This window comes from Pleuronectes platessa, chromosome 20, assembly GCF_947347685.1.
Source record: "Pleuronectes platessa chromosome 20, fPlePla1.1, whole genome shotgun sequence".
Lineage (NCBI taxonomy): Eukaryota > Metazoa > Chordata > Actinopteri > Pleuronectiformes > Pleuronectidae > Pleuronectes > Pleuronectes platessa.
The window spans coordinates 7,885,403-7,908,791 of record NC_070645.1 but is presented as its reverse complement, the minus strand read 5'-3'; the positions used below and the strand labels follow the sequence as shown (position 1 = coordinate 7,908,791).

General features: G+C 42.9%; 1 protein-coding gene across 1 annotated transcript; it reads right to left on the bottom strand.

Annotated features, from left to right (window-relative positions):
- Positions 1 to 4,699: 4,699 nt before the first annotated feature.
- drd3 (dopamine receptor D3) lies at positions 4,700 to 23,369 on the bottom strand. The gene is made up of 7 exons (XM_053412639.1): positions 23,061 to 23,369; positions 16,683 to 16,795; positions 13,292 to 13,428; positions 11,219 to 11,412; positions 8,261 to 8,326; positions 6,777 to 7,146; positions 4,700 to 5,222 (listed from the first exon to the last, which is right to left on the bottom strand). The coding sequence occupies exons 1-7, from the start codon at positions 23,349 to 23,351 to the stop codon at positions 5,026 to 5,028; spliced, it is 1,368 nt and encodes a 455-aa protein (XP_053268614.1). The 5' UTR covers positions 23,352 to 23,369; the 3' UTR covers positions 4,700 to 5,025.
- Between the last annotated feature and the right edge of the window lie 20 nt (positions 23,370 to 23,389).

The following is a 23,389-nucleotide window of genomic DNA, read 5'->3' as shown; positions in this document are numbered from 1 at the left end:
CACACACACACACACACACACACACACACACACACACACACAGCCTTGGATGTGCTACGCAAACAAACCCAGAACGATAGTCTTTTTGTCACTTAGCAGGGGCATTGCGTTGACTCACATTTGTTCCTTGAGATTTATTCTCTAATAGGAAGAATTAGGCATTCTGGGAAAACACTCATTTGATTGAGAACATTAAGAAGATCGATACCACTCTTACGTCTGCAAGGTGTAGCATAGCACAGCTGTTATTATAAATTAGCTTCGGTTAAAATAGAATTTTCAAGAGGGATACGGAAGAGAGTTAAGGCCAGCCATAAAAAATACATCAGCGAGAGGCCAGCGGAGGGCCGAGAGTTTCCAAACAACAACAACAACAAACACGATGACGGTGGAGGAGGCTGTGATGATGATGCTCTTAGGAAAGTGCCTTGGTGATCTGGCCTGAACTATTGGCTACACCCCCCCCCCCATGATTTCCTGTGGTACTGCTTGGTTTTAGCTGTTTCGCCGATCCCCCACAATGCCCCTGTTTTTGAACCCTCAACCCTAAACCCAGGGGAACTGTCGCATGTGCATGAGCGGCAGGGAGCGACAGAGAGGGGAGGATGATTATCGTGCTGCTTTGACACATCGGTGGGAGGAATGAAGCGGGAGGCACGGCTGGAAGGAGAGAGGGGCAGACTGATTGTCGAGGCGTGGAGACACCCCTAACTGTAATCAACATCCTTTATCCATCATCACTAACCGACCGGCAAACAACTCAAGCTGCCGGTCACATCTGCTCGTCCGCCCACAGAAATGCACAAAGCCTCTCATAACCGTTAAGACAAAAGGAAGAAGCAGGAGGTGACTTGTTAATCGTGCAGAGACGGGAACTCGGGGGATTTCAGACGTCAACTTGAATCTGTGTTTTGCTTCAGCAGATATTTTAGAAAATATCAGTCTGCATTATGAGACCTTGTCTACACTGCGACGCACATAGACATTTTTTTAACAGACATTTTCGCCACAGTTTAAATAACTTTTCCATCCACATGACCTTCGTTATACAAAAAACAATGCATGCTCAAACGAGCATCGATGATCTGTCAGATATTAGAACGCTGTGGTGGAGGTAATATTGGGGGAGCAAGTTGGTAATGTGTTGCAGTGATGATAAATTTGCTGCCAACTTGTAATCAGACCTCGCAAACAATCACAGAGAAACCCGAATACAGCCGCCATTGTTGTGGTTCCTGTGTGTGCTCATTACACAGAGTGGGCGGGTCTACTCAATGTAAGCCGTGACGCTGTGTGCTTTTGATAATCAACACTTTGGAAGCCTGCGTCCTCTTCCTTCTGAGACCCGCTGTTAAACACGCAAACGCGGCATCACATCCGTCTCTCCCTTCCTCTGATGTGTCACATGCAATGAGCAGCACAGCTGAACCTCCCCTCTGACTTCCACTCAGGGATGGCCGCCTTCACTTTTAGGACCCGCCTGCTCTCTCCGACCTGTTTACACCACGCTCCCTCGTGCCCGCCACATGAATGCACACAGACACACAGGAGGTATACTCACCTGTTTGTGCTTGCGGAGACATGCACACATCAGGCTCATGCATCTCACGCAGTAAATTGTATAATCCCCTGAAGCCTGTGTATGTTTTCTCCAGGCATATATGCAATGTCGCTCCACAGTATCTACTCTGACAGTAAGTACAGTAAATACAAAGATGCTTGGGGTGAAGAGAGAGGTAAATCCAGTTAATCAGTTTGAATTGCGTTTTATCCTGACATTAATATTCAGGGATACGACTGCTTCGGGAGGACAGGGGCCACTTACACTTCTGCTCCTGCTCCACCAGCGGCAGGAGTCTGTAGAGAGTCGTGTCTGTCTGTCCGTCCCTTCTGGCTCAGAGCGTCTGCAGGACTGCTGAATAGACGGGTGGCGCTCTAACTGTATTCCCATGATTCCCCATGGCTTCAGAGAGATACATTCATAACCCACTGACTCCATTCGTAGTTCCAGAATGAGTCAAGTTGTATGATATTTTATCGAGATAATGACTTTATTCATTTCTAGCCCGGTTGAAATTCTCTGCTTGTGCCTCTTTGTATTTCATTTGGTTTCTTTTGGAAAGTCCCTTGTGTTCCATGCTCGGCAAAGTGCCAGACAAACTGTACCATTATTTCAAGATCAGACTTCTTTCGATCATTGCCGCCTGAAAACCAACAACACAAGTAGCCAACAAGTTTTTCCATCTAATTGATCTAGACTGAACTTTTCTCTAATTGTTTTGTCAAGTTTGTCGGGATAACTAGACTATACCCTCATCTCTCTAGGCTAATTACACCGACTGGGATCGAGTGCTGTAACACTAACTCAATTTCTCTACAATTGAGATTTTAGAGACATTGATTAAACTGCTTAGGCTACTTTTTACACATTAGGCTTCTCTCGACTCTCTAGGTTATTAAAACAATTTATTGGAATTAATTGAAAGACAATGTTCAATTTTACACGTTTCGGTATTTTCCTTTAAAATGCTATCCCTATAATACAATATCACCAAATGTTGAAATTATTAGAACAAAAAAACACCCTTAAATTCTTCAATATATTATTTAGAATGAAAAAATAAATGGGGGGGAAATAAAACGAACAGGAAATGTTCTGTCAGGCATATACAAATATCCCATACTGAGAATAAAAGTAAAATAGAGTATAGAGGATGAAAATAATAGTATTTTTCCATATACAAGGGCATGATTCCTTGTTTGAAAAAAATAACAAAAACTTAGCTGATGCCGAAGCAAAAAAGCAGAATTGTCGATTTATTCCAAATAGTTCACAGGGATGAGTCGTGTGACTGAAGTCTAACATGTGAGCAACAGAGCCTAATCAGTTAATTAAGCAAGAGTTAATGCTGCAACAGCTGCTTCTATCTCGCTCTGCCGTATGCAAACACAGAGAATCACATGTTGTTGTTTGTTTTATGACAAAATGTCAACCCGAGACACACAAGACGTGCTTTGATGTAAAAACAGAGTGCCATGAAATTGGATGAGCACATGGTCTTTACTAATTAACCCGTAACCTTTCATCTGGCGGCTTTTAGGGAGAGGCGTAATATTTCTGGCCTCACTGCTTGTGAGGATGAATGGAAAATGTCCATAGCATGTTCAATGCATGGAGCTGCTTCTTATTGGATGCACTGAGCACTGCAGCCTCTGGGGTTCCACAGTGTCTCCAGGCCTTTGGGGCGTCGGATTTGTAGGCAGTTCATTTACAGTAAGAGGCGAATGAGTGGTTTGATTATTGTCTCTGAATGAATGGGTGTAATCGAGAGGCACATGTATTACATGCTTTGTAATATTTATAACCCACGAGGACGCTTTAATTAAATAAATGAATATTCAAATTATAGAACATCATCTTCATTTAGATTTGTAACCGGATTATACCCCATGTAAATATAGGTTTCTCTATATCTCTACATTGTATTGATTTGGTTATTGTGAGGGTTCAGAAAACATAAGCTAATCACATGGTTTATTGAGGTATACCTCATGATTACCGTCTACTGGAGATTCCTCTCCAATCCTAATGTGCGTCAATAAATCAAGGCACGCACACACACATGTACACACCTGGTGCCTCATCATCACAAGCACACTCAGTGGAACAAAGCTGAGTCGACGCAATGGCACAAAGTGTCAGGGGAGCAGGTGCTTATGCCTCGGTGAGAAATAAGACAGCTTGAGATGTGGGCTGAGAAACACCGACCCCCTCTCGTCCTGCAGCTATCCATGGTCCACCTTCTTTTTTATCCTCCCACACACCTCCCATTGATCTTTACTCATTCCACTTTGGCTTCACTCCATCCTCAAATCTTCCTTTATCTCGTTCTGTGTTTTTCACTCAGATTCATTCTCCGTCTGTGTCAAAGTTACTTCTCCATTTCTGCCCCCGAAATTGCCCAATATCCTTCCCAGGGCACTTTCACCCTCCAGTATCTGATGGCGTCTTTCATTGCAAGCAACATTCAGACGCACACATGAATATGCGAGCTTTGTATCATTGTGTAGACATAGATAATTACAAGGTGGGAAGATGGTTCATCTTTTTCTTTTTATTTACAACACACTGCAGTAACTCTGGACCTGCTCTCCACATGGTTTACAATCTTGCTCGTTGTGTTAAGATCACAAAGCTCCTGCCTCAGAGGAGCCGGCAGGCAGCTGAATAATGGGGAAGTTTGACCCATTAAAAGAAACACATATTTTTTCACTGTGCATAACATCAAAATGTCTCTTTTTAAAAATCCACATGGCAAACAATGCCTCCACGTCAAGATATATGACAATCAGAATGATGTGACTCCTGGCAGGGACCACTTCGATCCTTCAAGCACAATTCAAGTGGATGGCTCTTGAATTTTGATTTCTGCATGCACAGGTGAATAACTGATAGTGAAGATAATGGAGTAGGCTGGAGGAGGTATAACATCAGTTAATCCACACAGTGTGTTGGCAGCCGGCCTCAGGACGAGGTGGACTGCAGGTTTGAGATCAATCCATCAGCCTTGAAGCGCCTCTGTGGTTTCCAAACTTTCATTGATCGAAAAGTCCTGAACCGGGGAACTGTGCCAACGAGCCGGACACACACTGTACAAGACATATCCACGAGAAACACCTTGTGCTATCAATAAGACCTTATGCATGGGACGGAGTCTTATTTAAAGAGGAATACTGGTCAAATGAAGTCCCAGCCATGTTGAGAAAGATAAGCTTGAGTCTTTGTTTGAGTCAGAAAATCATAAATCCTCCTTTGTTTACATTTATTATTGCGTGACACGGTGTCAATTAATTTCCATTCATCGCCTCGCTGCCTCTGAATAACTCCTGTTGGGCACTAAGTGAGTCTGCCTTCCTTGACCATGAGCAGTCCGTGGTCGTGGATTACAAAACGCACCGGGCCAGAGTTCTAGCAGGAGTCCGCAGCCTCATTTCCATTTTAATTTTCCTCTCCTGCCTCCTTCCTCAGCAGCTGAGGATCTTGATGAAGGCCCGTCTGAACTCGATGTTAAAGGTGGTGTAGATAATGGGGTTGAGGGCGCTGTTGACGTAACCCAGCCAAGTGAAAGCACCGTAAAGTGCAGGAGGCACGTAGCATGTCCTGCAGTGGGTATTCAGGATGTGAGTCACAAAGAAAGGCAGCCAGCAGATGAGGAACACGCCTGGTGTGGAGAAAAGGATGAGAGGGAATTGAGGGTTGCAGGTGTTTGGAAAGGTCGGATATAAATGAAGTGGAGCAAAGTGGTGAGGAGCCAGAGAAAACGTGAATGTGAAATGTGGGGGAGAGTGTTTGCAGTGTACATTAAAAGGAGAGGAAGAGTTTAGAAATGTAAAGAAGATGGAGATTAGAAGAGAATGAGGGAGAAAAAAAGAGAAAATTCATATCAATCACGATCACAATTCATGTTTGCTAAATATAACTTCGCCCCTATATGCACAGCAGGTCTGTCAAGCTTTATATGTGTTTATCTTCAAGATTGAAACTTTGTATGTGGGACGATATTTACTGGATTACTATGTGAGGGTTTCAATCAAAAAGGCCTTAATTGTGAAGAATGGATTGAAAGTGTGTCTGCTCACGAGTCTCAAACATGAGCCTACAGTCTTTTGAGTCTCTTGTGTTTCCACATTTTACAATTTCAAATTCAGAGTGAAGACCTAGTTACTGACGCCTACATCCTGACTACAGCAACCCCTGCAGATAGGTGATATCTGAATCCTGATCAAATACTGCAGAGAGACTGAGATTAAATTAAATGAAAACCATCATTAGCTCATAATATGCAAATCTTAAAGTGATAATTAGCTAACTACATAATCATTGTGTTGGGTTTTGAGCTGACATTAAAAAAATCCCTGTGCAAACTGAACACATCCATTTTCTTGCTTAATATAGTTGTCTCCATGGAAATCGGGCTTGTAATGAGACATTTAATTTGTATGTAATGTAATCAAAGAGAAAACTATTTCTAGAGGGAAATCTGTCCTTTTTATAAACTAAGTCACGCTTGTTAGAAAAGCTAAGAGGAATCAAAACAGGTTTAGCAAAGGTCCAGTTACAACGCTTCCTCAATTCCCTGCACTATTCAGTGGTATTAAGCACATTTATTAAACAGGAGCTGTTATGTAATAACAACTATAAATCCTGCAACTTTTAAATTCAAAGAGTTTAATTCGGGTCATCACAGGTCAACAATGACCATCTGGATGTAAAACAGATGGGAAGAAGGCTGTGTCGAGATCATCTTGTGTGTGTGTGTTTTTTTTTGTGTGTGTCTTTGCAGCCTTGTTATCACCGACACCAGTGTGATGTCATCAGGCACCACTGATTCCGTTTTTGTGTCAGCAGGATCTATGCTGTGCCAGGGCTAACTGGACCAGGCTTCCAGCAACCTGGCTGATAATTGGAGCGTGTGGAAGCTGTGTCAGGAGCTCCCGTGTGTGTGTGGACACACACTGTGAACCTGAAGCCAGCCAGGACTTTTTTTGACATTTCCGCTTGTTTTTTTCCCTGCAAATAATGCAGCAAATTCACATGAAGTAGGCAAATGGACTGGTATACCAACAGAGTCAGACGAGATAAGGGAGGGTGAGGGAGAACATATGGTATAAAAACCAGAAAGCAATTTGTCTGTATGTAACATCACTAAAATGTCCTGAATTGAAAGTTGTCAAAGTTAAATTTAATTTCCTCTCTCCACACAGCCTCTACTCACCAAGCACAATGGCCAGCATCTGCGTGGCCTTTTTCTCCCGCGCGTGCATGCTCCTGAATCGTGAATTGTTGGTGTGCAGGTGAGGGAGCTGCCGCAGTGCCGTGTGCGTTCGCCCATTGGAGAGATCCTTCACCTCGCACCTCATCCGGACCGAGGCCTGTTCGTCCTGGTGGTTTTCCTCCGCCTCCCGCTCCCCCCGCTCCAGATCCAGCTCTGTGCGGCCGCAGGAGGCGTGGCTGATGCTGCAGTAGTTCTGCGTGTCCACCGGGGGCAGCCCTGAGTTCTCCACCGGTCCCGTCTTCGGGTGGTTGCGCCACAGACATCGTGAGAGCAGGTTGGGCTTGGAGGGAGCCAACGGCTCTACAGTCTGCTGTCGGCACAAAATGAACATGATTATCAGGAGATGCATTAATGCACATGTCTACTTACATTAGTTAGACATTTGTTTTATTGTACTAAAATGTTATGTCATTAGCTGCACTAATCTCTATATATGTAAGTATGTTATCAATCAATCAAATGACTTTCAGCACATTGTTCTGGTTGTCTGTGCTGCAGCTTTAATATTTTGTGACCAGCTAAAAGGTTATATACACATATTGGATCAATTAGCTGCTAAAGAGATTAAGATTTTTTCTAGAAGTTGGTCAGCAAATCAATTATTACAGCTTTAAGTGTACGTCTTCTACAGTGGAATCTATTCAATGATTACTTTCGTTTTATTCTGCTTTGACTTTATGTGGAATTGTTGGAAGCAGAGTGGTACTTCATCATCTTTTTTAAATCACAGCTGGACAGTTAGTGTTCAGCACAAATCCAAAAATGTGCCTATAGTATTCGTGCATTACCCTTTAATGCAATAATTCATTTTCTATTGCTTTTTCCATTGATCTATTGCAGCAGCACATACTTTCTTCACTTTTCTTAATTCAGCAGCTACAGCTTCGATGAGCCATTTTCCTTTGGTGAAGGAGAAACAAATCACTTCCATGCATTTCCAGTGCGGCCACAAACAGGAATTTTCATTTTCATAATACTTTTCTTTCTGACACACTCATTTCATCACGCGCTTTCCTCCGGGGGGAAATTACATTGTTATTCTCTCGGCCTTTGAGCAGTCTGGGCATTATGCAGGTGCAGAACTCTAAATCAGACCTTGCTCAGCTGATGAGTGACCAGGTGACGCAAGGCAACAAGCCGAGCTTCAGAATCCCGCTTCTTGGCTCCTTCTCAGGCCCCTGGGCTGCGACCACACAGCGGAACAAGCAATTCAAGTGTGCATGAGCATACACACAGACAGACCCACATGAAAAGCTAAAAACAGAACCGCTTTGCCTCCCACCGTGTCACAATACGCCAACACAGTCAGCATGAGAGTTCGGCAGGAATTAGGCTACAGTGCGTTCATCAAAACTAGAGCGCTGACAAATCTATCCATGAATCTCTCAGTTGACTTGGAATCTGTAATTTAAAATGATACCTACCACTTTAATCCTTATAGGTGACAGGTCTTGCCTCGCCTTGGGAGTCTCTTCTTGTAGACAGGTCTCCTGGGGAATCAGATGGCAGTAAAAGATAGACAATATATTCCAGAGAAAACCTCAAACCCACCCCTCCCCTTCATCCCCACACTCCTACCCCAACAGTCTACAGGTAGGCAATCGTTGTGCCATTTATTTGGAGCCTCATTGCTTCATCTCCATTCAGCTCAGAGGATCCTTTAAACAAATCTGGCAGAGTGTCCCTGACACGGACAAAATACATCAAGTGAATTAAGATTAATGTCTGATATGTTTCCATTCGCTCTCACGGTTGAGCCACTGTGCGACTAAATTAAACCTCAGTGCAAAAATAAAAACCGTCGCCTTTGAAACGTGGAAAAGACGGAACTACTCCTTCCTTGTTTCAAATGTTCTTCCAGCAGACTGAGATCGAGTCACATTATGTTATTTCAAAACAAGCTGAACTCTCTCAGCCCGAACAGCTCCAGGACTTGGAATCTTACGATGGATGTCTCAACTCATGGATGAGATCCCACAGCCAATTATCTGTAACCTGCTGTTAAAACAGAGCACTTGACTGTGCATCAGGGTGAGACAAAGAGGGAAAATGGGGTGGAAAGAATTCGACCACATTATGCCAAAAAAAATATGAGGTGCCTGAGCTACTTTAATGCATTATCTATTTACGTCTTTTCTTACACCATATTTTTGAGAATAAGGTAGATACAGCTGACTGGATGGATCCTTGCCTGTGCTTATTAAGATAGAGCCATCATTGGATGATAGATGTTAATGGGACAAACATTAGAGTGATGGATGTGATCAAAGAAATGACAGCGTGTGAGAGGAAGTGGCAGATTCTCACTAAAGAACCAACTATCTAATGAACATTCCAACATTTGCACAATTTGCTGATAGAAGAAAATTAAAGAACATTGCTTTTCTAAGGACAATCTATAAAGCTTCTTAAAACAATGACAACTTTTTTAAATGTCTTTTTAACTTCTGAGGAATAAACTTTCTTTAGCCATGCTAGCATCACTCAATCCTAAGCTTTACTTTCTGCTTGTGCTAAGGTGAATGTTAAAATGCTACGATGCTAACTCCAACCCCCGACTGCGAACAGGGTTATATATTCACAAGACCAACGTTTAAAATGAGTCGTTACTGTGTTTACAGTGTAACTGGGTAACTTCATTGCTGACGTTTTCAGAAATCGCAAAAGCCATATAACTTAATTTTTCATTGGATGACGAAAGTTATTAATATTAGTCATATAGTTCTTTTTACTTCTACTTAAGTTTTACAATATATGTGAAAATAATTGCTGATTTTCCCACAAGTGTTATCTTTGCTCGCTGTTAGCCTTTATTGCACCACATTACCCAACTGCTAGCTCGCTAATTCTTGTGTGTGTACTGTACTGTACTGTGGGAGGAAGTTTCCTCCATCTTTATATACAGTCGTTCGTTATCGGGGCTGAGCATCGGCCGGATGAATGGATACTTTATTGATCCCGAGGGAAATTTATGGAAAACATAACTGTATTCTGCTAGGCTGCTGACTTACTATATATACAGATGCTAATTAGTGAATGTTTCCCTGCTAAGATAAGATGGGTACTTCATCATCCCGGTGAACACAGACACTCACAGCCTGTAAGCTTTGCCATTGTAAGGATGTTAGCAGGGTGACATTACCATGGTATCACCTTTCTTTCCTCCTGCTTTTTCCCCCTCAGAAACAGATATTGTATAAATTATCTCTAAGGCGTCACAGAACACACTCCTCCTGATGATTTGGACTATTTTTAACATGACATGTCGGTTTAATTAGCAACATCTTCAGATTTATACACTGACAGTCGTGTCGTCTTTAAAACCGAGCCGCATATTTACATTCTACATTTGGGCTGTGTTCGTCTGAATGGCTTATTGCTCTCAGCCTCCATTTATAGAAGTCTGATTCACTATCACACTGCTTCTCCCTCCTGTTCGGGCAAACTAATATTCCTGAGGTTCCTTTGACATCTCCTCCGATAAAAAGTGACTTATTATCGCGCTTATTAAAATTCAGCGTCTTGGCGAGGCCCTTTTTACCCAGTGTCTGTTCTTATACCAGCTACGTGTCACATTTTGTGCTGTGACGTTAACTCCGGCTCCGGGGCAGGTGATAGCGCTCGCACATTTTGAGTGTGACTAACAAAAAAGGTCTAATATAAAGTTGAGCTGTAATTCGTCACTAATTACCAGTCTCCATAATATCTGTGAATGAGGTGGAGAGACTATCTGTAGAAGTTAAGAATATAAGATTCTAGAAAACCTTGCATTTAAGGAGACTAAGCCAATTAGGAGCTAAAAAAAAAACATAGCAGTTATTTCAAGCTTGAGTTTTCATCAGTTTCTTATAATGGGGTTTGTAACGGAGGATAATGGCTTTTTTCTCAACACCGCTCTCGCAAAACTGCATAAAAATAATCTGCTTCTAAATATGTTTCCTGTGATTTCTAAATTGCTTCAACTTAATAGATATCAATTTTCAATTAAGAGTTAGTTTTCGTACATAAAACAACAGTACCATTACTCCCCTCGGTGTTCCAGGGTGCTTCCAGTGTAACAATCTACTCTTGTATATGTTCAGTCCTTAGGGATCTATGTGCTACCATTACTAAAGCACCCTTTATAGAGTTCTGTTTTCTGTTCAGTTGTTTTATTATGTTTTGTTCTTCTTTGTAACATTGTTTAGAGGTCAAACTGTCAAATGAAGAGACGATGAAGAGATGAACAGCTGCCACGACCAGGCAACTTATCAATGCCTAATAACTTATAAAGAAATTACTTGCAAATTATTTATTGACCGTTTAAGGGTATTAATAGGAACATGTAAATATGTATGGGTTATTAGAAAGTCTTATCATAAATCAGAAAAGGTGTCTCTCACAGCAGATGGCGGGGTGGAACCCGGCTGGATCTTTCTGCTGGCTTGGCCGAATGCGATCCTCTTCCGCCTCCTCCTGAGGAAGACGTAGATGCGGATGTAGACCAGCAGGGTGACGATGAAGGGCAGGTAGAAGGACACCACTGAGGAGTAGATCACAAAGTCGGGGTTGGAGATGGAGCAAACCATGGGGTCATCTGAGAGAAAAGAAAACAAACAAACAAACATTACGCCGAATAACCTCCAAATTACAGTTGAATGAAAGAGAATCCTCCGATCCAGGCGCGTGTTCTCCATCTTAACAATGACCTTGGTAACTTGTCCTCTTTTCGAATTCTGTGTAGGTTCACATCTATACGGTGCTGCACACTCACAGCCATGACTGTGAGAAGGACGTGTGATTGATTTGACCATAATTGCACCATGAATTCAAGATAAGGGACTATTTGACATAATAATAATAGACTGTAGCACAATTTTTCAATCACAATTCATGAGTTAAATATCTATTAGCTGATGGCGCTGTAAATGGAGGCGAGATGGGCTCTAGGAAATATATGGTGCATGTCAGGGGCATGAACCAACTGAAAAATGATTTGCCGCCGCCTGGATGTCTCGCTGGATCAATACCACACACCTCACATACCACACTACACACTGAGAAGGTATCTGGGACAGACAGAAACAGTCCCTACCCACTCTATAAACCTTCCCTTGTTAGATTCGCACATTTTTAGGGGATTAAACAACATTTTAGTTATTTTATGTTGTTTTTTCCCCTCATTTCATATACAGGATGTAAAAGCATCCTGTCCCTATGCGACCTAATGTGAACCCAGGGGTTGCGACCCCCCCCCCCCCCCCCCCCCCCCCCCCGCGCAGCTGACGCGTGGTTGCATACTGACAAAACAGCGGGATCCCTCTCATCACCAGCCATTGTTTTGCACTGGTCGTGAGTAGACTTAACCAAATGCCAGTATCTGTGAATCCCTTTACATTGTTTCTGACTAATGCTCTTAATTGTGTGCAAGCAGTGATGCATCTGTGCTGCTGGCTATTGAAATGAAAATAGCTACTGGTGATGTCTCTCTCTGTCCACTATTTTTGTTGAGTCGTGGATTATCCCTGGTCCCGCATCACAATGAAAAGAATCAGAGGACGGCATGATTTCCTTTTTGCAGAACAGGAATGAAAACAACCCTCAGACGACAAAATCTCTCCATCCGCTGTGAGTTCATTTGATAAGATGTTGTTCCATAAAGATAAAAAAAATAAAATAATCTGTTACTAAAGAGCCACAGCCTGAGATGGAGGTCTTCAAAGTAACGTGTATGTACTTCCAAAAGCGAGATTGACAAAATATGTAGAAATTTAAGGAGCAGAGGCCAACATATCCCAACTTTTAAGCGTCAGAATTTCATCACACTTTGAGAACACTGAAGCGTAAATATCCTGTATTACAACTCAATCGTAGCTGTGTCCCGATTCAGCGGCTGCATTTGAAGACTGCCTGTGTAAAAGCGGCGTGCAGGCCGTCCCATTTTGAAGGCTCCTCCAAATGCAGCTAAAAAGCAACGATGGCTCCATTGGGTGGATTCATCGCAGTGGTGCAACATCTGATGTTTACTCTTTTCAAAAGTAAGTATCGAGCTACAGCTCAACCGAACAGCTAACACATGTTAAAAAACCAAAGGGGACATTAAAACTTCATCGCCCTGTCCAACTACAGCTCCGTTGCTAGGCAACAGCGGTAAGGACGGGTGAAGGTGTTGACGCGGATCACGGGAATCCCCCGTAGACCGGTTTCATTACGGTTCAGCCTTCGTGTGCTGTGTAGGCCCTTTCCGTCCGAAGAGCTGACGTTAAATATTTCAACTGGGAAGTTCTATGCATTATTTGAACGTGGTTTAAAGTGTCTATTTGTCGTCGAACTTATTTTTCAACAGTTTGATGCCAAGTGAACCGACATGCAAACAACTTGTGTGTAGCTTTCTGAATTAGCTGAATTGATTTGTATTGACTGTCTTGTATTAATAATGATCTTGTCGGGTTGTGATTGCCAGAGTCTGAGCTGACCTGTGGTGTTGAAGCCAAACAGCAGGGGACAGGACACAGCGAAGGCCAGGACCCACACAGTGGAAATCATCACAGAGACTCTCTTCTTGGAGCGATGGGTAGTGTTGTACAGGACGGGCATCACCACAGCTGTGTACCTGCACGCAAACACACACACACACACACACACACACACACACACACACACACACACACACACACACACAGACACACACTCCAATTAGTGTCAGTCCAGTTGTGAAAATGTGTGCAGGAGATCAGTGGTGACATTTGAATGAGGAGAAAAGTGCTGATATGATACTGTAGCGTACAGTAAAAGTGAAGTATAATTAGAGGGAGGAAGAGAGCGTCCCTGAAAGGAATTGAGCTTTGGGGATTGCCAAGAAATACACCGCTGTGAGACAGTGAATAATACGAAGACCAACAATGGAGGAGCAAACCAGGCATTTCTATTCAGAAATAATATGGTTATCCAGCAATAAAACGAGTGGAGCTCTGATTTAACAGTTAATCAGCACACCACACCAAAAGTGTATAATGAGCCTGTGAAAAAAAAAAAGGAGGGTTCAGCTTTGGCTCAGAAGTTGCAGCAATTACACTGGACCCCGACCCAAAATGGATGTGCTGTGGTGTTGTTCAGTGCCAAATAACTGCCATGACTGTTTATCCTCATCGGACTAATTACTGTGGTTCTTCTCAGGCCAAAACGCAGGGCGAAACCCGGAGCCAAACACACACAGGCGGCGACTAAAAATACTCTTCCCTCGCTTCGTAACTCCATCTTCACCCTGCCGCCATTCTGCTGTCTGCTTAAATAAACCCTGAGAGGAAAAAGCGGAGCGGTGAAAAAGAATGTGTTGCGCGTGGTTTATTGATCAAGCATTGTTTTGAGTCGTCTGAGGGATGAAAACAAGGTTCCTCGGCTTGGTCGCTACTCAAAACAGGACCTGCGCTGCGAGAACTACGCCCGAACTTCATCTGTGATGTTCTTACACTGCCCTTCATTTAAATCTGCGACAAATCTTTGCTGCAGCGTGTGCACTGAACTTATAAATAAACAAGGCAGAGACAAAGGTAATGCCGGTGTTGTACACGATAAAAGACACAAAATGCCCCCGGTGCTTTGCATTCATTAAGCACCACACAAAGCCGGTGATACTGTAGCCGCGTTGTTGACTCGTCTAATAATCAATCTCAGGGAACCACAGGGGTTCTGCATAACTTCATCCCTCAGAAGCAAATTATGGGCTGTGCACAAAAGCACTGCAGGACAAACATATGAGTCAGGAGGTGCGTTAACAAATGCAATTAATGGTACAACAGAATATGCTGAAAGAGTATATGAAGGGCAGATAATCAGTCCCCACACAGCCATATTGTTGCTGCGAGGTCATACATTGAGCGGCTGAGTGAAATATCACTGTCATGTCTTTCAGAAAACATCCCCTGCAGGAGTTTGAAAAGTTCTGAAGAAGAGGAGTACTGATTTTTACAAACCAGCGAAGAGCAACAAAAACAACTGAATCAGAGGATGGGAATTTTTTTTCTAAACTGTTGTACTGTGTGTGGTCTGTTCGTGGTCTGATCCACCGGCTCATCCAGCATAAACACTGAAATCGAAATGTGTTTTATAACAGTGTGAGTGATGAGCGTGAAAAGCTTATAGTTCATTCTCAGGCTTGGCTGCATTCACCTGGGGGGGTTAAAAAACGGCATTGTGTATCTAACAAGACACACTCAGGTTCCCATTAAAGGAACGTGTCCTGCTGATATTCAGGTTCTTATATCTAATTTGGGTTATCGCTTGAAACGGTACACCTGCCCTAATCACTTTCCTAAGACTGTCAATTGCTGCAGCTCCTCTTTTCAGCCTCTGTCTGAAACACTTGGTTATAGCTCCTGTCTCTTTAATGCCCCCCTCTCGATAAAGTCCAGTCTTCTCTGATTGGCCAGCTGAACTACTCTGTTGTGATTGGCCAACCACGTCCACCAGCGTGTGTAGTAAATGTCAGTGTCCGCTCTTGCTCCACCTGGCTTTGTTAGGGACAGACGCTGCTATGGCTGAAGTATCGGCCGGACAACTGACGAGGTGTTTCAGCAGCTTCAGGATCAGTGTTGTCTGTCCGGGAGAGAGGAGCTCTTTCAAACTGAAAAACCATCATGTTCTCAAAGACCCAGAATCTGGCCGGTGCTCCTGCTCTCTTTACGGCTGCATCTTTAACGTGGTTTAATTTGTTTGGGGTCATTTTCATTTAGCACAGTTCTATTTGGGAAACTGTTCCACGTGAGCACAATACAAAACGGGAATAATTAGGTTTTAACACTGACGGTGGCACTCTAGTTGACAGGTGCACATTAGGCATTAATAGAGGCCCACTGCAGTGGTACAAATAGCTTTACAAATGTGCAATTAAATCACCAAAAGCCAACAGATGCTGAGTAGAACTGGGACTGTGGGCAGCTGCACGCTTTGCCTGGATGGGAATCCAGCTTTACACATGGTAACATCTTCTGGAAGCACACAACAGAAAGTCTTATTAACTGCAGACGGAGACAAGTACTCCTCCTCCGTGCACGCTCCTCAAATACAAACATAATCCTGACGTCTCTGGTTCTCATCGTTTATTCTTCCTCTCTGGATCTGAACTGTGGGTTGTAAGTTCAAAGACCCTGCAGAGCTATTAAATATTAAATGTGACACAACAGGAAAAACTAAGCCAATAAATAATGTATGGTGAAGAGGCACATCTACAGTCAAGGTTTGAACTGATGCTGTTGCTCCCTCGTTAATGCAAACATGATGCAAGGCAATTAGATGTTAACACACTCAAGTCTATTTAAACCCTTGACATTGAATCTTCTTATAGGTCCTCACTTAGACACACGTGTATCATGAGGATATGATGGGAGAAGCCCCTTATGGAGAGTGATTGGAAAATATTGTCTCAGCAGAGAAGATATTGTGTTGAAATATCTATGAGACGAGGTGAAGAGAAGAGGACGAAATGGAAATCTCACAAGGATGTTATTTACATCAGGGATGATACACGATTACAACACGCCACACACACACACACACAAACACACACAGAGCGAGAGCTTGTGTCTCAATGACGTCGGAGGACTATAATTGACTTGCATTGATAACCAACTCAAACCCTTATTATACCCTTGACTTTAACCTAACAAACCCAAAGCCTAAATCTAACCTAACCCTTACACATGTCTTCACCTTAAAATGTAATGATTTACATTATGAGGACTTGTTTTTTGTCCCCATAAGGAACATAACTCCCCATAATTTTTACTGTGTCAACAGCTTTGGGTCCCCACAACATATGTAATCATTGGACCACACACACACACACACACACTCACATGGCACACTCACCTGTCAATGCTGATCGCACACAGGTTGAGGATACTGGCGGTGCACATCATCACATCCAGCGTGACAAAGATGTTACAGTAGAGCCGGCTGAAAAGCCAGGCACCGCCGACCACCTGCACAGGACACACGGGCAGATTAACGACGCACACGTTTCTCTTCCCCATCTTAACCGTGAAGTGTGAAGCACCTCGCCAGCGCACACATCAATGCACTCATGTGGCAGGGAAGCAGGGAAGCAGGAGAAATGTGCACACGAGAAATGGTTTGGCTGATTTTACATTAAAAATAAATATCCTGCCATGTTCTCCTTCATATACCCAACTCAGCGTTCATGCTAATAGGGGTATTAATGAGACTAATTTATGCATGATTAAGCACATATGTTGAAGTGGTCACGCGTAAACTGTGATGATAGCACCATGATGGACGACATACTTGATGTTGTAAGCATGTAATGAGAGTGGAAGTTAGAGACCATGTCAAACACAGGGACTGAAGGTCATCCCATTAACCCCCCAGCTAAACCAGCAACAGCCAAATGCCCAACATTTCCAACTCCATTCACCCCCCCCCCCCCCCCCCCCCCCGAAGAGCCCAGCTCAGACCGACAGGCTTTCTCTTAGGCTTCATAATGCCTCGTAATAACTGTCTGACTAAGATGAATGGGATCCAAGCTCCAGCGCCTGTCAACTGAGTCTCTTAAATGTGGAATGGGAATATATGCCTACCTACACACACAGAGAGAGAGAGAGACTGCAGGCACACACACACAGACACGCACACACACACACACACACACACAATCACACACACACACAATCACACACACAAACACACACACACACACCTCAAAATAACTGTATTCTATATACCCATATTTGGTCATTCTGATTTGGCTTTTGGTCACTTTTTACACTTAAAAACGTGTTTACTTATCTTGGTCGGTGCCAAAACATCTGTTGTGAAACTCTCCCCTGTTTCTTTCGAAAAAGCTAGCTGTGTAAGACCCAGCTGACGTTATCGGAAAATTGTTTAAGATATATTTTTTGCCTTTATTTGGTGGTGTCAGTGGAGAGAAACTGGAAAGGTGGGGAACAGAGGATGGGGATGACCTGCAGTAAATGATTCGACCAGTTGGGAACAACTATATGACATGAGGCCTAAACCTGAGCTCTTGTTTCACCTGAGATTTGGGTGTTCAGCGGGTACAGACGGTGGAATGACCAAACCAAGTTACATAATAGGAGCTGCAGGAACCAGCATGTACAGTATTTGGAGCTAAATCCAAACCGTGTCCCAACTCCTCACCACATGGTGTTTCTACTCAGGAGTTCACAGGAGAAGAGACGAGGATCATTACAATCAAAGGAGTGTGTTTATCTCTTTGGTCCCACACACACACACTATTGATCCATGATTCACTACAAAAAAAGGAAAACAAAGAAGCTGCTCACAGCTGGAAAATAAATAAAGAATACATTTCAGGTGGTTTGAAAAGATCTTAGAATATAAAACCCCATCAGAAGTGTTTTTTCAAAAGAACTAGTTGATTGACATCTTCTGGTGCACCACATGCAGACTTTCCTGTTGTTACAAAATGCTCAAATTGATGCTATTTTGTATTGTAGCTGCAACTAATACACTATGACAGTAGGTACAGTATACATGTTGCACTGCACCAGTTTGAATTGTGGAACTGGGACACAGCGTAGGGATAATAATCAGGAAATCTCAGCCTGTGCATCAATCTGAACTCTTCTCTTCTTGATCTCTCCCTCTCAGATGATGGAAGCTCAGTACTGAATCACTGCGGCACCTCTTTAATCTTTTAGTATACAGAGCAGTATATGCTGCATGTACACAACACTCGTTTGAACAAGGCACACGTTTGAGTACAAATTTGAATGTTGTGTGCAGGGTGTGGTAATACGACGGTGACTCTTATCGACGGTGTTTGAAGAAAAAATTCAATGAAATTCCCAGCAAGAGAAAGACATTTAAAACAATTGGACGAATGTCCAGTTTGATGTGGGTTGGATTGAGCGATTTTACACTTTCAGTTTAAATAATGTGAAGCAACAAGAAGCATGCTTTTGAAGCGGGTGGTGACAAACGCTGTGGCTGGAGCCGGCTCCTCATTAACACCCTGATACAATGATTGATTATAATTTAATGAGCTATTACAACCTGCTAACACTGATGCAAGATTCTCTCTCTGGGACAGACAAGGTCGATCCCTCGGCCGTGCAGCACCTTCAACCTGTGTTATCATCAAGTGCCAAGTTTAGAATCGCTTAAAATCAAACGCACCTTTGTTTACAGATGATCAAGCCTCTTCGGCAATTGAAAACTTTCTACTGGCGACAAAAATTACAAGGCGGCATGTTTAGTTTTCATATGACCTCCCTCCTATACGGTGACATAATCATAGCCGATGAAATAAGGCCCTGGAATTAATCTAAAAATCAAATCTTGTGCAAAATGTCTAATCATGAAATTCAAAACAACGTTAATTCTAGGCTAGCCAAATTGCAACCAAACATGCCTGACACTTGTGACAGATGTTCCCTGCCTCCGTGTTGAATCAATCATATATTTTGGTCGTGTCTGAGAATGGAAAACTTATTTCACAATCATTTCACAAATATTACAACCGGTAATCCAATCATCCCCCCGCAGATTTTCATATTTGTTTTACACCTGAAGCCGGAAAAAACATTTTGGTAAAGAGAGCAAATCTAATTTACCACTCTAGCAGCCTGTGCATGGCATCTTTTACTTTGGATAAATGGCTTCTCCCATCATCAACTTCACGGCCGGGAGATAGAATTTATTTTTGAAAGTTTTACAGTTGCTGACAGCTCCCAATCATTTATACAAAGAGTCCAATTTGCTTTTATACAAACCTGGTGACACGATTTCAATATAAATCTTAAATTTGTAGCTTGTTTGTTTGTCTGTCTGACTTTCGCCAGCATTACTCAAAACTTACTGAGCATATTTCCATGAAGTTTTGTGGAGGGGTGGAGCATGACCTGAGAAAGAGCCCATTTATTCCTCGAGCTAGGATTAGAACTTCAAAAAGGCTAAATGGGGGGGGGGGGGGGGGGGGGAGTTGTTCTGTGATTGAAGGACAATAACAAGTCGGGGGGCTAATGTGTATTTATGAGACAATTTGAATTAAAATTATCTCTCTGGGGGATTTAATTTAATGCATTAATAAAATAGTGATAAAATCTTGTCATGAACAAAAAGCCATGAATGGAGCAGTCAGCATTCAACATCATTGTGGACAGGACTCAGTCACTGCTGCCAATGCAACCACTTCCCTCAGATATAAGTCACAGATCACCTGCACCATGCAGAGATCAGTTGGCTTGCTCAAGGGCATACGCAGTACCTGCTGAGGGTGGGAAGAGCAATACTCATTTTTTCCTGCCAGAACACATTGGCAGAGGCAAACCCACAACCCCCGCGGTCACAACAGGCTAATCTGCCGTCCTTCAGATTAGAGCTCACAGGGTGATGGTGCTTGCACTGCCAGTCCTGGGAGTTAAATGGCTTTGCCTCTGACTCTGATCTAGTGTGTTTCTTCCTGACCTTTGCATTCTTTTTAAATTAATGACCATTGTACTTTGGTGTCATACTACCTTTCAATGACCCTTTCCTAATGGGATTGTAAATCTGACTTTGAAAACTCAAGTGAAGAGTTCCACTCTAAAATGAGAAATGGAGCACACGGGCTAACAGCATGACTGCTTGCAGGGAAGTTGAACTCCTGACTGAATCCCGCCGAGGTGCCTGGGTTACTTCATTTACCTTTCATAGGATATAATCTTCTTTAATTTGTCCGACTCTGCTCTCTGAGTGTGTTCATTTCTTTAGTTGACCTGTGGTTGGAACCTCTGCCCGCTGTGATAAGTGATGCTTTCTGCTGATAGTGTGCAAACTCGGAGCAGCAGGGTGGCTGATTAAACACGACTCGACCTCAAGCAGCTGATTTTAAGATCCGGTGAGAAAGGCACTTGGACTCCTCATGCTTCAAGTGCCGCTTTCACACATAAAAATCACAACAGGGGATTGATCGGGTCAGATGTATTTACAAAAATAGGATAATCTCCCTAACTTTCAGGTGAGGGCTGGTGCCTGGGTAGAGGCAGGACATCAACAGCGTCGGCCTATTTGAACAAAAGCTCTTCCATCTCGTTATCTTTCCGAGGAGACGTCTGTGTCAGGTTCCTCTATGTGTATGGCACCTCATTTTCATCCTGACACATTTGTATCACAGTTTTTACATCCGTCACGTGTTAGGGTTAGAAACATGATCAACAAGCCGTCTTGTCGGCTTATTATTAATTACCTGGATGTTTTTTCTGCTGTTATCTCACACGGGGCTGGAAGGATAACTGACTCTGACATTTGCGTTGTCACTACAGTGCTGCTTGGACTTCAATTTTTCTGCCGTAACGAACTACGATAACTAACTAACCAAGCGAACCTGACAGGCTTTCTGTTTTTGGGCCTTAACTCTCCCCGAGCCCAATTTTTTTCCCTGATTACACGTGCAGCATACAAATAAATAGATAGCCCAGCCAACGTGACCAAACCCAAAAGTCTGATTTGTGTTTGTCTTGTACTCATGCACAGTCCCTCAGGTAAGGTCTGAGAGCAGCAAATGGATGCATTTGATTCTACAAACAGGGCACCTCTTCTGTGGATGCCCGAGGGTCAGGAGCACTGGTACAGTTAATACAGCTACTGAATGGAAAATTGACACTAAGAGGGAGTTAGAGAAAATTAACAATTAGCATAGAAACCATGTCACAGTTATCCACGAAGTGCAAATACAAATTAACAAGAAACATATTAACCAATTTGCCTTAAAGGTATAAAAAATGAAACTCACATGTTTGCAGTCGCTTCCCTCTAATTTGAAGCTCAAACAATTATCTCCAGCAGATGAAGTCCTAATTTGTTCATATTCAATATATCCTTCAGCAATTATGTATACTCTGCATGAATAGTGAAGCCCTGGCCTGGCTAAACTACCTTTCATCATCATTACTGTCATCCTATCACCCACATAGTTGTCACTACATAATAAGCTCCAAATGACCTTCGTCCTTTTCTTGCCTGACTCCAGCTTCTTTTTTCATTTCAAAAGTCCACTTTGTCTCCCAGGCAGCGCGCAGCCCTTTCTCCTCTCGTCTCCTCTCTATTGTGAGCTCCTCATTCACTGCCAAGCATCTTGTTTTTAATCACCTCCTCATCCCCTGTAACTCTTATACAACCACTCAGCTTTTCTTGCCGCTGTTTTTCCTTCGATATTCTCCATCAGTTCCTCCCAACTACCGTATGCAGGTGCCAGGGGCTTTCAAAAACTGAAAATCAATATCAAAATCCTTATTTGATCAAATGATATCCAAATGTATGTGTTTTGGTTGAGGGGAATAATAGGATTACAAACTGGATTAACTCTTTTAACCCCCCCAGTTAAGCCGACTCTATGGAAGACCACAGGTGCCATGGAAATATATCTAAGAAATCTATGAATAAATTAAGAAATCAATTAAAAGATAAATCATTAGAATTCATGAACGGAATTCAAATCAATCAATAAATATTTCAAATTAAAAAGGTTTTAACAAAAACAACAGAAAACCGTCAATAAACGAATCATTAATATGAACACAATTAATGGACTTCTAAAGTGCACTTAAAAGGGAGAAATAAATAACTGGATCCCCTCATTTACATATCTGAAATAATTTTAATTAGTTTGTGATAAGCTATTTATTAACAGCTGAACTTAATAGTTAAAGGTAATTGGTGAGCTGATTACAATTGAGGGTTCTAAAAGGAGCAGCTGAACCGTTGAGCTAAAATACTGAGAGTGATAATGAGGCTACGTGTTAGAAATAGTGAGCAAGAGTTGAAAGATAACGTAATTAAATAGTGAGTAGGTAACAGTTGAAAGTTCTATAATGGATCTGGTGAGTTAAAAGAATGTATGGCTAAAGTACGTAGCTCCCAAATAATAGCCAGGCTACGTTATAATAGTTAGCGGTAAAAGTGATGTGTTACAGCTCAAATAGTTAGCTAAAGGGATAAATGGTTGGAACTGCTCAAATAAATTATGTTTTGGTGGATTTATGCCAGGTGGTAGAGTGGAAAGTTGCCCAAGAACAATCTAATCTGAACCGTTTAAAAACAATAATTTTCACGTTAATACCTTTGTATATGTTTAAAGGACACATTCGGATCAAGAGGGGTCATGCAAGTGGGAGGGTGTCGGGATGTGCGGGCACGTCAGGCAAAGAACGTGTGAGAAGTTCTTCAGATCCTTGCTGAGACGTCGTGAACATAGACACTCCTCACCTCCAGGTACACGGCCCAGGGCATCACCAGCAGCGCCACCAGCAGGTCAGCCACGGCCAGGCTGACCACCAGGTAGTTGGTGGTGGTCTGAAGGGAGCGCTCCCTCACCACGGCCAGACACACCAGCACGTTCCCGAACACGATGGCCAGGATGAGCAGGGAATACAGCATGGCGTAGTAGTTATGCTCCCCATTGTCCTGCTCGGTTCCCTCCGAGCTCTGGTTCCGCTCGTCCCATCCGAGGCGCTCCGACTCGTTCCAGAGCCGCTCAGCACTACTAAACATCTCCATGGAGACGCCCCTGTGACATGGGAGGTGATATGTTTGGC